This window comes from Astyanax mexicanus, chromosome 3, assembly GCF_023375975.1.
Source record: "Astyanax mexicanus isolate ESR-SI-001 chromosome 3, AstMex3_surface, whole genome shotgun sequence".
Taxonomy (NCBI): domain Eukaryota; kingdom Metazoa; phylum Chordata; class Actinopteri; order Characiformes; family Acestrorhamphidae; genus Astyanax; species Astyanax mexicanus.
The window spans coordinates 652,501-667,193 of record NC_064410.1 but is presented as its reverse complement, the minus strand read 5'-3'; the positions used below and the strand labels follow the sequence as shown (position 1 = coordinate 667,193).

At 39.2% G+C, this 14,693-nt stretch overlaps 1 protein-coding gene across 1 annotated transcript in view; it reads right to left on the bottom strand.

Moving 5' to 3' along the window:
- The window catches only part of LOC103034474 (retinoic acid receptor beta), a 70,986-nt gene that overhangs the window by 15,981 nt on the left and 40,312 nt on the right, over window positions 1-14,693 (bottom strand). Inside the window, exon 4 of the mRNA XM_049476026.1 lies at window positions 9,050-9,210. Coding sequence (XP_049331983.1) covers window positions 9,050-9,210 — 161 coding nt within the window. The remainder of the gene's footprint in view (window positions 1-9,049; window positions 9,211-14,693) is intronic.

Genomic DNA, 14,693 nt, shown 5'->3' with positions numbered 1-14,693 from the left:
TACAGACGACAGAGAGAAACAGACAGACTAAGTGCTGTTTGGGGCGCTATGGCTACATTATTCGAGAGTAAGAGTGAGGGATGGAGCTCTGCTCAGCTCAGGAAGACTGCGGCTGAGCAGCTGACGCTAATTTGTTTGTTTTCCAACAGTTTACATTAAACAGCCCATCTGTTCCAGATCAGTGCTCCACCAGCAGACAGCCCGGGTCCAACACAGCAACAGAGAGAGTGAGAACATGAGATAGAGAGAAGAAAATAGAGTGAGAGAGAACATGAGAGAGAGAGAGATAACACTCTTTATGGCCTCCACTACATGGACCCAGACTGTCCTGGTATCAAAAACACAAGGCCATTGAAGATCGTAGTCTTTGGGCCCTATTTTACTCCCTACGCAGGGAGCATTGTGATGCTCATTGCTATCTTACACCCCACCCACAGTATATTTTCACACCTCGCGCCTGCATCATTAAAATACCAACTAAGTTTTCAAGTATAGCTACAGAAATAAACAGAATACTAAATAAAATAACATTGCTGTTCCTGTAAATCAGAGTGTCTCTTGCTCATCATTCTCTTTAAGAGTAGATCAGGTGCGCTCTGACTTTGGCGGATTGCTATTGTAACGGTGCAGCTACCTGGACGTGTCCAACAAACTCTTCTCAGCAGAGGAAACTGAGCTGCTGGTTGACGCTGTGAAGGAGCTCCAGCAGCTCATTTACGGGAACAGCAATGTTATTTTATTTACTATTCTGTTTATTGTTGATGTAAAAGTTGGGTTTGCGGACATGCGAAGCTAAGATAGGTATGAATGTCTGACTGTTGACTGTTGTCAGGGTTTAAATCGATTAGTGGAGCACCTGTGTTTTTCTCTCTAGAAATGTACCTGAACACACCTCATTTCCAGATCACCACGCCCATCAGTGTAGATATATTCATAAAGTCCAATGTTCTATTAACTGTTGCTCAGGTGTAGGATTGCAATGAACATCATGACAGGCCTTGCACAGGGTTTAAGATCGGGCCCAGAGTGATAGTCTCTGGGTAAAAGCATCATTCCTCAGTTTTTTGTTGAGGGTGGAGGGGTGGAGTGGTGGAGGGGTGGAGTGGTCTCTCTCTGCTGGTCAGACTGGTAGAATTCCTCAGGCGTTCAGGAACAGGGTGGAGGGCAGGATCTATTGTCTCAGGCTGAGGAGGAAGATCAGTAAATATGATCTCGGGTTAAGTGAGAGCCGCGGTACGGATGTGCTTAAATCATTCTAAACGAGCCATCGCTGAAAACGCCGCTACTGCCGAAACCGACTCCGCGGCGGGCGCTACGCCACCGGAGCGGGGAGGAGTACGCTCTGAAACGGCCGAGACCCAGGCTCACGATATTAAAGCCACTCGTCTTCTTCCTCCCCGAGGGCCAGGAGGAATGGAGGGATGAGATGGAGAGAGGGAGGGAGGGACGGCGGCGCGGCAGTGTCGTTTGATTTCCCTTGCAATCTCAGTCAATTACCGCGCCAGGATAATTCAATAGAAGGAAACAAGGAAGTGGCCGGGGAATTCTAATTTCATTTAGAGGCATTTATCCAAACAAATTAGACAACTCGCAACATTAGAAAATATGCGACCCAGTGTTAGAAGCAGCGCTGCTGTTATTGCAGGTCGCGGCAGGACATCGACGCCAGAGCACGAAAACCTTTAGGTCAGGGGTGCCCTTTTTCCGAGTGGCCCACAAGGTATTTTAGAATTAAAATTAAAGTTGGCCCGCGATTAAGCAGGTTTTTATAATGTGATTTATAATGTGATTTAAAGTTTGAACACTGGGTATCAGAAAACGAGCAGAAGAGTCAAGAGTGCGCAGTTGTCAGTGTAGCTAAGATAGATATGGACGTCTGACTGATGACTGTTGTCAGGGTTCAAATCAGTCAGAGGCGCACCTGTGTATCTGGCGCTGCCAAGATAGAAACTCGCTTGTTGAATTTTTACACCAGGAGTAAAGCAGCATAAAGTTATCCAAAAGCAGTGTGTAAGACTGGTGGAGGAGAACATGATGCCTAGATGCATGAAAAAAAACTGTGATTAAAAATTATTCCACCAAATATTGATTGATTCTAAACTCCTAAAACTCTTTATGAAATTTGGGAGAAATGTTGTCTGTAGTTTATAGAATAAAACAACAATGTTCATTTTACTCAAACATAAACCTATAAATAGCAAAATCAGAGAAACTGATTCACAAACTAGAACTTAATTTTTAGTTCTAGAGCTGTATTCAGCTAATATTCAGCAAATGAACAATCCGAAGGCCACCTCCTCCTCCTCCTCCTCCTCCTCCTCCTCCTTTTCCTCCTCTTTCGCTGCTGTTATTCTGCTTTTAAAGCTGCCAGGGCCGCTTCTCGTCACTTCTCGCCGCTGTCAATGAAGCGTTATTCATCGGCAGTCTAAACCCCCTCTCGCTCACCCGCACGTGAACCCCCGAATTCACAGAGGAGCTGGATTTGAATATTTCGCAGCATAATTGGAGCTTTAACCTAATCCTTAGAGGAGGAGGAGGAGGATGGGAGGAGGTGGAGGAGGATAGGGATGGAGGGGGGAAAGGGGTCCTCTTCTGTTGCCAATAAAAAGCTTCCAAAAGCACGTCAGGAACCAATCGGCAGCGGCGATAATGAGGACTTTCTCCCAGGCTTGGAGAGAGGATAATTAGCCCTGATCCTGATAAAGCCGAACACTACCTGCTCCCTCCTTTCAGCAGCGCAGAAAAGACCTGTTGATATTTCAAAACCTGAAACACTACAGGCATCTAATCCCTCGGCTGAGGCTCTGTGATTTCTATGATTTGCTTTCGCTAATTCTCCCTCAACTGCTTACAAACAGCAGCCGCTAACAGGAATGTGGGATTTCAGCCGATCAAATGGCAACCGCAGAAAAATAGTACAAATATAAATCACAGCCTTACAAAGACCTCCAGGAGTGTGGGATCATTCTGTGCCCTGAAATTGTTTTCAGTGTCAAAAGCGCTGTTTTCTAATGCATTATTTTATTTATACACTACATCAATTTTTTTCAAGAGATGCAATGTCACAGTCAAATTCCCTGTTTGATGACTTTAGCTTATGTACAATTTCAACATCTTACTTTCTGTATCTCAGCCAAACAGAGTTCTTATTACTTATGAATGTCCAATTTTCTTACATCCATTGTTTGTAATTGTATTTACAATTCTATGTTTGATAGAACTTAAATGAATCTTTATATAACAGAGGGAACTAAAACATCTTGCTTTCCAGCCTATGTGGGATGAGATATGGCCTAATCTGACTGCTACCTCGAAGAATATAACTCATCATTTAATCCAATAATTCAAAATATATATACCCAGGGCTTATTCCACTCCATAAATAAGATCATTGGTCGATTGTTCCGAGATCTTATCAGTGATTTTCATAGCTCTCGGTTTGAAGTGTGCTAAATTAGAAAACCCACCCCTCTGATTCTTGAGTGTCACAATAAACCTGTTCATATATTTATATATTAATCAGTTTGCAGACTAAAAAAGGTTCTGTCGCTGTTTAAAAAAAGCAAATAAACGCAATAGATAACGGAGTTAAAGAGTCAAATCAGTTCAAAACCTTTGCTCCAAACTATTACAAAGATAAATAATAATAATAGATCATTTGCGATGCACATTGCACATTTAATGTGTTTTTTTTTGTTTGTTTTATATTCTGCCTGATTTTACGCCATCTCTCTGCTTTCTCATCAAAAGTGTGAGGAAAGCGACAGTCAGAGTAAGATATACGACTCGATTTGTTCAGAAACTCACACAGCACGCTCCAAAAACATGCATTTCTCACAAGCTGCGGACGGGAATCACGAGACTAGCCCAGCCTGCCAAAAGCGTCAACGTCTGACAGATGTGTGTGTGTGTTTGTGTGTGTGTTTACAGTATCAGTACAGCGTTCACGCGAGTGTTTGTGCATTTGTGCAAGTGTGTGTATTACATATTTACCCACAAATCTGTGCTCTAAACCGCGGGAGCCGCCGATCAGAGCCGTGTTAATAGTGCATGAGTGTCAATCTTTTCAACTGCATGCTAAGCTCCAGCTATATTTAAGCCAGACTGAGACAAACACTAGCTGGCTGTCAATCATCTCCGCAATGCAGCTCTGCAGCTTTCCAGCTTTTCCAGTTCCTCACTCGAAAAATACGACCATCAATCAATCAGCTTCTCGTAGAGCCGCAGGAAGGCCTGGTTCTCGAGAGCCCGGGCTATCGGAGAGAGAGATCTGCATGTCAGCCTCGCTCCTCACGCTGTAGCACATCTCACCTGGATGTTCTGCCAGATTTAAGACAGTTCTGGTGAACTGTGACCTTTCTCTGGAACAGGTACGCTCCTGTAGACGCTCCCTAAAGACGATCTCTGCTGAGAGGGGTCGTGAACGGGTCGTCTTCAGCGAGAGCTGCTGAGTAAACCCGTGATTCTCTGCTGAGTGAACCCGTGTTCTCCTGGTCCGGGTCGTCAGGTATACCTGGGTCTGGTTTACAGGTGTGGATCCACTGATCCGTCCCTCAACCTCCCTCACGCTGTGACGGGTGAAGGAAGCTAATTCTGCCGGGTTTCAGGAAGATACCTGATCGTGTTGTTGTGATATTGTCTTATTGGAAAATATATTCTATCTATTGGAAATCCACCAATAGATGTAGAGAGAGGAGCTTTTTTTTGCCCAAAGATGAATTTTTTTAAGATTAAAACAGGTCTTAAAATTTTGCTTTATCGTCTGTTTTCACACTTGCATTCATTCAGCATTGAATACAATTAAACCCATTATAGGCAGAGGTGGATTAATGCACAGTAGGAGTCTGCCATATCCTATCGAATGCAATAATATACCCTGAAATATTGTGCCTATATCACCCACCTATAATTATCACATCAATGTACTGCTTTTTTACTTTTTTACTGTTTTTATCAAAAAAATAAAAATATGGAGATATATGGAGTGCATTATTATTATTCTGGATCATTGACTTCTGTCACAAATCTGATAAAATTATTGTATTTTTTTATATTTTAGTTAGGGGTGTGCCATATCATATCATATATAAGCAATAATTAAATGTAATTGTCATTTTGTTGCAGTGTTGTAGTTTATTCTTAAAATAATATATATTATTTTATATTCAGTGTTTTGCCATATCACCAAGAGTTTCATTATTGTGAAAATTCCATGAATAATATATATATATATATAAAATATTATTTTAAGGCCATATAGCATGGTTCCGTGTTTTGAACTACACATATCATTTCATCTCACATTTCACCAGTTTCAGAGTTGTCACTTAAGTGAGATTTCGGCCAATCAGAGCGCTTCATTTTCACCCAAACTCCTTTTATTTTAGTCTGCCTTTAAAAAAATGATGATTTTAAATAATTATAATTAATCACATACTATTGTGGTGAATAATACAATATATATATATATTTAATTGTCCACTAATATATAAAATAATATCATTGATAAGACATTAGTCTGAATATTTATGATCTCTGTTTTCTCGTTTTGCTGCCACTGAAGCCCCTTACTCACTGTTGTTGTCCATTTTCCTCATCTCATCTCATTATTTTCTTCACTTAAATTCTGACATGGCTATTCAGACAGAGTCGCATTGGCGCAAATCAGATACATACTGGATTTCAATACCACAAATTTAATCCACATCAGATTTTTTTTTTGCTGTAGCCCAAGTGTATCATCATCATCCCTTCAGCTAAATGCAGCAAAAAAGAGCTAATACTACAAATTACCTCATAAATACGTAATAATTCTTTCAGACTTATGTTTGGAATTATGTTAAACACAAATCACAAACTAAAAACATACTTTTACACAACTTTTAAACTCTTCCGGGTGAATCTGGACAAAAATATCTCTGCACCCGTCCTTATCTGTGCTTTCCTCTGAGATTTACCATCGCCCATAAACTGCTTTCACCCATAAATCTGCGCCTTCATGCAAATGTGTTCAGGCATTTCTATATTCTACATCTTCTCAGAAGCAGAAATCAGGCTGACAGTCGATTAGAACGGTAAACTCTGCTCTACTTTAACGCTTTACACACAGAGCGCATAAGACACAAAGAGATCAGCTGCATTTATTCCACCTCTGAAAAAGAAGCAGCTTTCAGGAGGGACCCTCATTTTTCCCCCCCTCTCACCAAAAACAAGCCCCCAACCGGGGCCGGTTTAGGGCATTCGGGGGCCCCATGCAAAATAGACCACCACACCCCCAAAGAAATTGCACTTACTGTTCGTAAGTTTGTTACTCATATACTAACACTGAAGGTTCATATTTTGCCGGCTGCAGGAATGATGAACCTGGCTGCCTGGCTGCTGTCAGTAACTAGTGGGAGGAGCCTCCTAGAGGTGGATTCTGATAACACTGTTGTTGTATTTTCCTGCATCGACCATCACAGAATTGAACCCTCTTGTTATGTTACAGATCAAATTGTCCCGTAACAATTTGGAAAAATAGTTAAAAGTATTTTTTCTGTATGAAATTCTTCTGCTTGGCTTAATTATTAACTGTAATCAACATATAATAATATTAAAATGGTTCACCTCGCATATTTACAAACCATCCCCTGCAAAAAACTAAAACTAAAACTGAACTGCAATGTTATGTTTTTAATGTTATGCAAAACTATTGTTTTACTTCAGTTTCTGAACCAGTTTCTCTAATTTTGCTATTTATAGGTAATCACAGTTTTTTTTTTCATGCATCTTGGCATCATGTTCTCCTCCACCAGTCTTACACACTGCTTTTGGATAACTTTATGCTGCTTTACTCCTGGTGTAAAAATTCAAGCAGTTCAGTTTGGTGGTTTGATGGTTTGTGATCATCCATCTTCCTCTTGATTATATTCCAGAGGTTTTCAATTTATTTTTTCAACTCGTAGTTTTTAAGTGGTTTATTTTAAGAATACACTACTGTACAGATATAATGTGTCTCTAGGAGATACTGTATATAATGGGAAATTATGAGAACAGTGTGAATTTTTATTTTGCTAATTCTGTTCTACACACAGTTTTAGAAATATAGGGCTAAAATAGAGGCTACTACATGGTGTTTTATTCACTATTCATCACGTGCATGCTCCGTTCTTTCACAATGATCTAAATCAACAATCATCTTCACTGCTGGTTTCAACAACGACAAGATCTGGCAACCTTGTCCTCATACACAATAATGTCAAACAGGCGGCGAGCACAGCTTCATTTAGCGCAGGGCTCTTTGTTTGCTTTATGTTATTAATGAAATCTTCACGCTGCTTCATTGTTCAGACAACATTCAAACAGCCTTTGTGAGGAAGTGTCTAATCTTCTCTCACCGCCATCGATTTCCACTGAGTATCCAAAGCACTTCACCTCCAGATACTGAGCCCGGGGCCTATTGAAGGTCGAGAGGAGGGGAAGAAAGAAAGCGGGGAGGAGAGAATGGAAGTTATTGAATAGTTGGGGGGGATTTGTTGGAGACGGGACTCATAATTGAGTACTCTGACTGTATTAAAGACGGATTTAGAGAGGAGTAAATACCATCGATCACTTCTGAGCTCGGTCCAGTTTTAGAATTACAGCACGAGGTCTGAATCAAACACGCACTCCCGGGCTCACTCCAGGGCTGGGCCCTGGGTCTGACTCTGCTCAGGAAGTACATGACTCAATATCATCACTGAGACCACTCAGGGATTTCATTAGATTAGCCCACAATCTGCTAACGCAGGTCTATAGCTCTTCTGACCTCTATAGATGAGGAGCAGATAGAGCAGCAGTAGAGGACACGCCAGGCCACATGTGCTAAACCTTCTGCATCAGTTTCTGCATCAGGATTCAGGTGGACAGCACTAAACTCTAAAAAGCAGAGGTAAGATATGAGTACTTTTTTGTACTTAAAGGTAAACTCTTCATAATTGTTCCCTTAAAGGTATAATATTGGTCTTTACAGGGTCAGATTTGTTCCCTCTGAAGTATAAAGTCTTTTTTTAACAGCAATAAGTACTGCTGGATGCAGTCCTCCACACACTCTAAGAAAAGAGTACAAAGCTTGTATCTGGGGCTGTACTTTATATTAAGGTACAAAAAAGTATCTTTCAGTGAAAGTCCTTTTTTGTACCCATGGTTTTTGTGCCAGTAAAGATTATAAAGATTATAAACATTATCATCAACTGAATATGGCTCAAAAACTTGATGATCGAAAATTGTCTGGCTTTCAAATAAACAATGTGCAATTAAAATATATATTGTTTATCAGTGCAGTGATACAGAATACTGAATGTACTTTTGGCTGCAGGTTAAATGGTACAAATCTGTACTTATTGCTGTTAGAAATTACTTTGTACTTCAGAGGGAACAAATCTGACCCTGTAAAGACCAATATTGTACATTTGAGGGTACAATTATGAAGAGAGTACCTTTGAGTAGAAAAAAGTACTCATATCATATCTCTGTTTTTTTAGAGTGCAGGTGGAAGGTTGTTTCCGGTTGAGAGTACGCTCTGTGCTATTGGCTGCCACTTCTCACCGGTGTGTGGATGAGTGTTGATGAGTAATGTGCTTGTGTGTAAAAATGTGTAAATTGTAAAGCTTTCTTGCGTTTCTAGGAAGGCGCTATATAAGTTAAACTTCATTCATGACTTCAATAATATTTAATAATGGTGATATTAGTCAGTCTCGCAATATCAAACCAATGCTTCAAATATTTGCGACTCCATTCACACAGCCCACACTGTAGTGGTAGTACTGCAGTAAGTAAAGATAAAAGCTGTTTTTACAAATACAAAACTTTAGTTGCAGAGCTTAGCAAGGTTTAATAGAAATTTAGGTTTAGAAATAATGACATTTGTGCAGATTCTACTAGTTTAAAATTAGTTAAAAAAATGTAAAATCCAGTCTTTCATGGAATCTCACAAATGAAATCAAATATGCAGCATCATTAAGACACTATGCAGTGTATATCCTGCACTGTATATAGTATTAGAGTTATATATTTTGGTGCAGAAACTCACCGTGGTGTACTTGCCCAGCTGGCAGAGAGAAGGGAACGTCTCTTGGTGAGCTTTGCGGATTTTCTCGATGATGGCCTCCAGCTCTGCTGACAGCTCGTAACTCTCTGTCAGCTCTGGCTTCGGGCTTTCCTTCTTTTTCTTGTTCCTGTCGTTCCGCACGGCTGCAGGGCGAGAAATGGAAACGGAACAGAATTCATCACAAACTCTTCATCCAATTCTACACACAGTGCTGAGCGCCATTAGAGAGGACAATCTGTTTAATGGGAAATACACAATATAGAAACCTTCAGTTATTTAATGACGTGTGATTTTATAAGAAGATATGTATTCTTAGGGAGTAATTATAGATTTATATTCATCGATATTGTCTGATTCTCCAAAATATGAAATATGACTCACATATCTGTTTATAGAATGTGTAAGACTAGTAACTAGTAACTCTGATTTTAATCTAAAATAATCATATATTTTGAGATGGCTGGGCGATATGGGAAAAAAATCGAATCAATCGATATCGAAATGTATCACAATATAAAACAAAGAAATTACTGTCACACTTAAAGGTTTCTTTCACTCATAAGTGAGAGAATGAGGGAGTTATTAAACGTTTTAGAGCGTGAGCTAACATAACACAGCCGACATGACTGGTTTAGCGTGGTCTATGCTAGCATGCAGGCTAACTAGCTAATTACTCCCCTTTTTTAGAGAGAAGTAGAGAAAAGAGGTGGCCACATATTCAGAGCTAAAGGCTGATTATTATTTCTGTTTATCAGCTATAGAGAGTTTTTATTTTATAAAAGTTTAAAATGTGTGAAGCACGGTTAGGCTAAGCGCATATATAGCTAAGCTAGTTAGAGCCTGTATTATGCTATACGATGCTAAGCATTCATCTGCCTGTGAGTCTGTAAATATGGTCTATATAGCCTAATAAGTTTATATTGAGAATATTTCCCTTTTTAACATGTTGTATAATAGAAACATAGAGAAAAAGGAAGAGACAGGAGAAAAGAGGTGTCCACATATTCAGAGCTAAAGGCTAAAGGCCTAAAAATCCAGTAAAACAGAGGTCTTGTACACTTGGCGTCTCCACCGTGACCTCAGGATCTGCGTTCAGCTCTCAGTCTGAACTCCAGAGCACGTCCGGGTCAACAGAGCGAGAAACTGAAGCCCCTCCTTAACCCATTACTTCATACTGCAGCCGTGAGCGCCGGTGATTAATACGGAGGAGGGGGGGGATTTGGCCGGGCTGTACGGCATCATTAAGAGGAGAACACCTGGCGCTGTGGCGGAGCCGTCTGGGGAACATCCAGTTTCATTAAGCCCTGGAGGAGCACATGTTTGAAGCCTCTCTCCGCGGGAGGGGAGGGGAGGGGTACCTGAGCCAGCTCAACACAAACCCCCCGTTATTACTCTACGATCTGTGTCCGAGTCCCTCCGCTCAGAACCACTGCAGACCTCCAACAGCAGCCCTGATGAAATTCAAAGCAAGACCCTCCAGCTCACAGAACCAGAACCTGGCAATGAACCCTGCCCTACTCCACAACACGCCTCCTTCATACTCATATCACTAACCTTCAGCTCTGAACAGCTATTTACATTTAGATTTACATTATAACATTAATGAGCATTAGCTCACGGGCCTCACTGTGGAGCAAACAGACTTTTTCCTATAGGATCCTTTACCAAGATTATATTATATATATATATATATATATTTCCTACATAGGAAATAAACAGTATAGTGATCTATCAGATTATGAAGGAACACATAATGAATCATGTAGTAACTTAAAAACAGTGTTAATCAAACCAAAAAAATACTCTGTGAAGTATTTAGATACTCTTATCTGGGGAGCTGTTTGTTAACTTTTAGCGTTTTTTGAGGCTGGAAACTCTGATGAACTCATCCTGAACAACAGAGGAAACAGAGGGTTGAGGAGTTAAGAAAAAGACCAAATGAAAAAGGGGGAATAAGAGAAAAGATGAAGGATCGAGGACCAAAAAAAACTAAACAAGAGGGAACAAAAGAGAAGATTCGAAAGTATTTAAGGCATAAGAAAAAGAACAAATGAAATAACAAAGAAAAAGAACAAGAGATAGACAGAATAAGAGTTTAATATAAGTGAACGATTAAAGGTTCAAGAGAAAGAAAAAAAACATAGGGAGGGAAAAAGAAAGAACAATTGGAAGAATTGAGGGCCAAACAATCAAAGTGCATAAAAAAAGATTTAGAAAGATTAAGTCCTAAGAAATAAGAGAGAAGAGCTGGAAGAGAAAGACAGAATAAGACCATAAATAGAAGGATTGAAGGCCTAAGAGAAAGAAAAAACAAAACAAAAGAGGGAATAAGAAATAACAATTGGAAGGATGGCCTAAGACAAGGAACAAGAGGGAACAAAAGAGAACAGAAGGGAGGATTGAAGACATAAAAAAGAACAAGAGAAATTACAAAAAAAAACAAGAGAAAGACAGAATAAGACCACAAATAGAAGGGTTGAAGAGAAAGAAAAAAACAAAAGAGGTAGAATGATTTTAATGAGATAAGAGAGAAGAATAAGAGAGAAGAGTTGGAAGGATTGAGGGCCTAAGAAAAAGAACAAGAGAAAGACGAACAAGAGAATGAGAGCACAAATAGAAGGACTGAAGGTATAAGAAAAATGAAATAAAGGAAAGGAAATAAGAAAGAACAGTTACATCAGACCCCCACACCAACTTTTCTATGGTGTCCTCCCACCTAACACTGTTTACCAGCGACATCGGACCCAAACGCCCAATCAGCAAGTCCAGCCCGGAGTGAATAATAACAGAGGGGGCGGGGCTCTTAATATGGAATTAATATGATTTGCATCGTTCTGCTTGGTGGGTCCATTATCATCTGTGTTATTGTTAAGTTAGGGACGTATAGACGTACGTAAACGTGATGCTTTGACCTATTTGTGCACAAAGGGTGAAGAATAACCTCCACTGAAATAAAAGGATTATCTGAATATGTATCACATCCTGTCACAGTTCAAACAATCGTCCGACTTAATTCATTAATCAAATGTAGAATCATTTAGTTGATTGCGCTCTGAATGACGGACGGCTCCATATTTAGGCCACATTTGCTGACAATAAAAAGACGGTAAATGAAGCTGAAAGAGGACGAGGCCGAGGGCATTCATGATCCATTCAGCAGCCTTAAAAATCCCTTAAAATGCATATAAACCAGAGCCTGAAGGCGTGAAAATACACTGTACCCTGAATTAGGGCTGGGCGATAAGGTCCTTAAAATAATATCACGATATTTCAGGGTATTTTTTTTATAAAAAAACATTATAAAGAAAAAATCAAGAAAATACTACTGCAAAAAAAATATTTTACTTTGAAAATTTGGTATAATTGTATAAAGAATCTCATGCACTCAACAGAAACTAAAAAAAAATAAAAAAAATCTATAATAAAGGTTTGTCTATTTCTTGCTAAGACTTTGATTTTGCATTAAAATAAAAATGTAACAAAAATAAAGCAAACAATTATAAGTAAACACAGTAAAAACAAATACAAAATACATTTCAGGAATATTATGATCTATGACAAGTTTTTTTTTATTGTGTCAGAATGTTTGAGAATATTATTGCTTACTTTGGTTTTTGGTTTTACTATGAGTGAATGGAGGAGCTACTGAGCTCTGAGTTTCCTCTTCTGAAGTCCCCGTTGCTCCACCAGCCGCTCGCTTTCAGTAAAACTGAGCCGGATCCTCTTTTAGAGGCTGTACGTGTGACTTAAGTATGCAAAGACGCGTGACTTGACCAGAAGAAGAACTCACGTGAAAATCGATCACGACACCCCAGTTTTTAGAATGAATATATTAATTAGGCTTAGCAGGGATGGTGGTTCAGCACACTGGTACCATTAAACAACACTATATTTTATTCTTTATCCACTCAGAAATGCTTCTGCTTTCAGTTTAGAAACTGAATATAAAAATAATGCAGACTGACACTTTAACGAGTTTATAATAATCTTATCGCAGGGGATTTACCAAATATGGAACAATATCACTAAATGCAACAGCTTTAGAAATTGAACTGAGAATTGAACTCTTATTGGCACAACCTGCGACAGACACACACACTAACTACTAGAACTAGAACTGATCCAAAAAGCAAAAATGATAAAAACCTAAATGCAGTTCTAAACAAAGCTCTCTGGATTCATAATCTCTACAAATGGCCTTTAAATATCTACATATAAAATAAACATACAAAAAACGTAATAAAAGACAAGAAAAATGAAGACACGTGCCCTTCACAGACAAAGAGGGATGTGTGTGTGTGTGTGTGTGTGGCGGGTGGTTAGATCAGGGTCGGGACATATGAGTCACAGATCAGTGGTGTCCTCGCTCTATTTACGCTGTTTCAGAAAAGACCTCATGCCTCTGTGACTGCGACACACACACACACACACACACACACACACACACAATAATACACACAATGGCGGAGGTCCTCTGATGCTTCAGCCAAAATCCAAGAACTAAAAAAAGACAACAAAAGAAAGAGAGAGAGAGATGGAGAGAGGGAGAGATGGAGGCTGAGAGCCTAAAACAGAACGAGAGAATCAGGGAATAAAAAGAAGAGACGAGAGGTTTGAGGATCTAAGAAAAAGAACAAATGAAAGAGGGAATTAAAGAAGAGATGAGGGATTGAGGGCCTAAAGAAAGAAACAAGAGGAAACAAAAGAAAAGAGTTTGGAAGAATTTAAGGTTTAAGAAAAAGAGCAAGAGAAAGACAGAATAAGAGCATAATAATAAGAGAAGGATTGGAAAGAAAAACAAAAGAGGGAATAAGGAAGAACAATTGGAAGGATTAAGGGCCCATTAATCTAAGAAAAGGAAGAAGAGAAAGTCAGAATAAGAGCATAAATAAAAGAAAATCAAGACAAAAAAAGAAAAATGAAAGATGAAATAAGAAAGCACAGTTAAAAGGACTGAGGGCCTCTTAAAAAAGAGACAGAGATGAAAAAAGGATTGATGTGTAAGAAAATGATAAAAGCCAATAAGAGAGAAGGGTTGGAAGATTGAGGCGTAAGAAACAAAACAACAAAAGAGGAAATAAGAGAAAAGGTAAGGCATAAAAAAAGATAAAAAAGATAATAAGAGAGAAGATTTGGAATGATAGAGAACCTAAGAAAAAAAAACAACTGAAGAGAAAATGAGAAAGAGGAGATGGAAGGATTGAGGCGGATTGGAAGGATGATTAAAAAAAGACAATAAATGGAAAGAGTTGGAAGGATTGAGAGCTGAAAAAAAGAGTACAATACAACAGAAAATAAGAAATATGAGAAAAGATCAAGTGGAAAAACAAGACAGAAAGATTGAGTGATTGAATTAGGAATTGAAAGACTAAGTAAACAAGGGATTGGAAGGATTGAGTGAGTACTGAAGAGTATTGAGGGAAGAATATTGAGGTTAAAGATGAATGGATGACAGGTGATGGAGAAATAGACAGATGAATAGAAGAATAGAAGAGACAGAAGAGGAGGAGGAGAGAGAGATGCAGAGGGAGGTGAGGGGAATTGAATTATGGGTAGTACAGGACGTACGCACTAACAGCTCTGTCTCTGTTGGCTGTATCTGTGTTAGCATGCTGTAAGGGTTAAT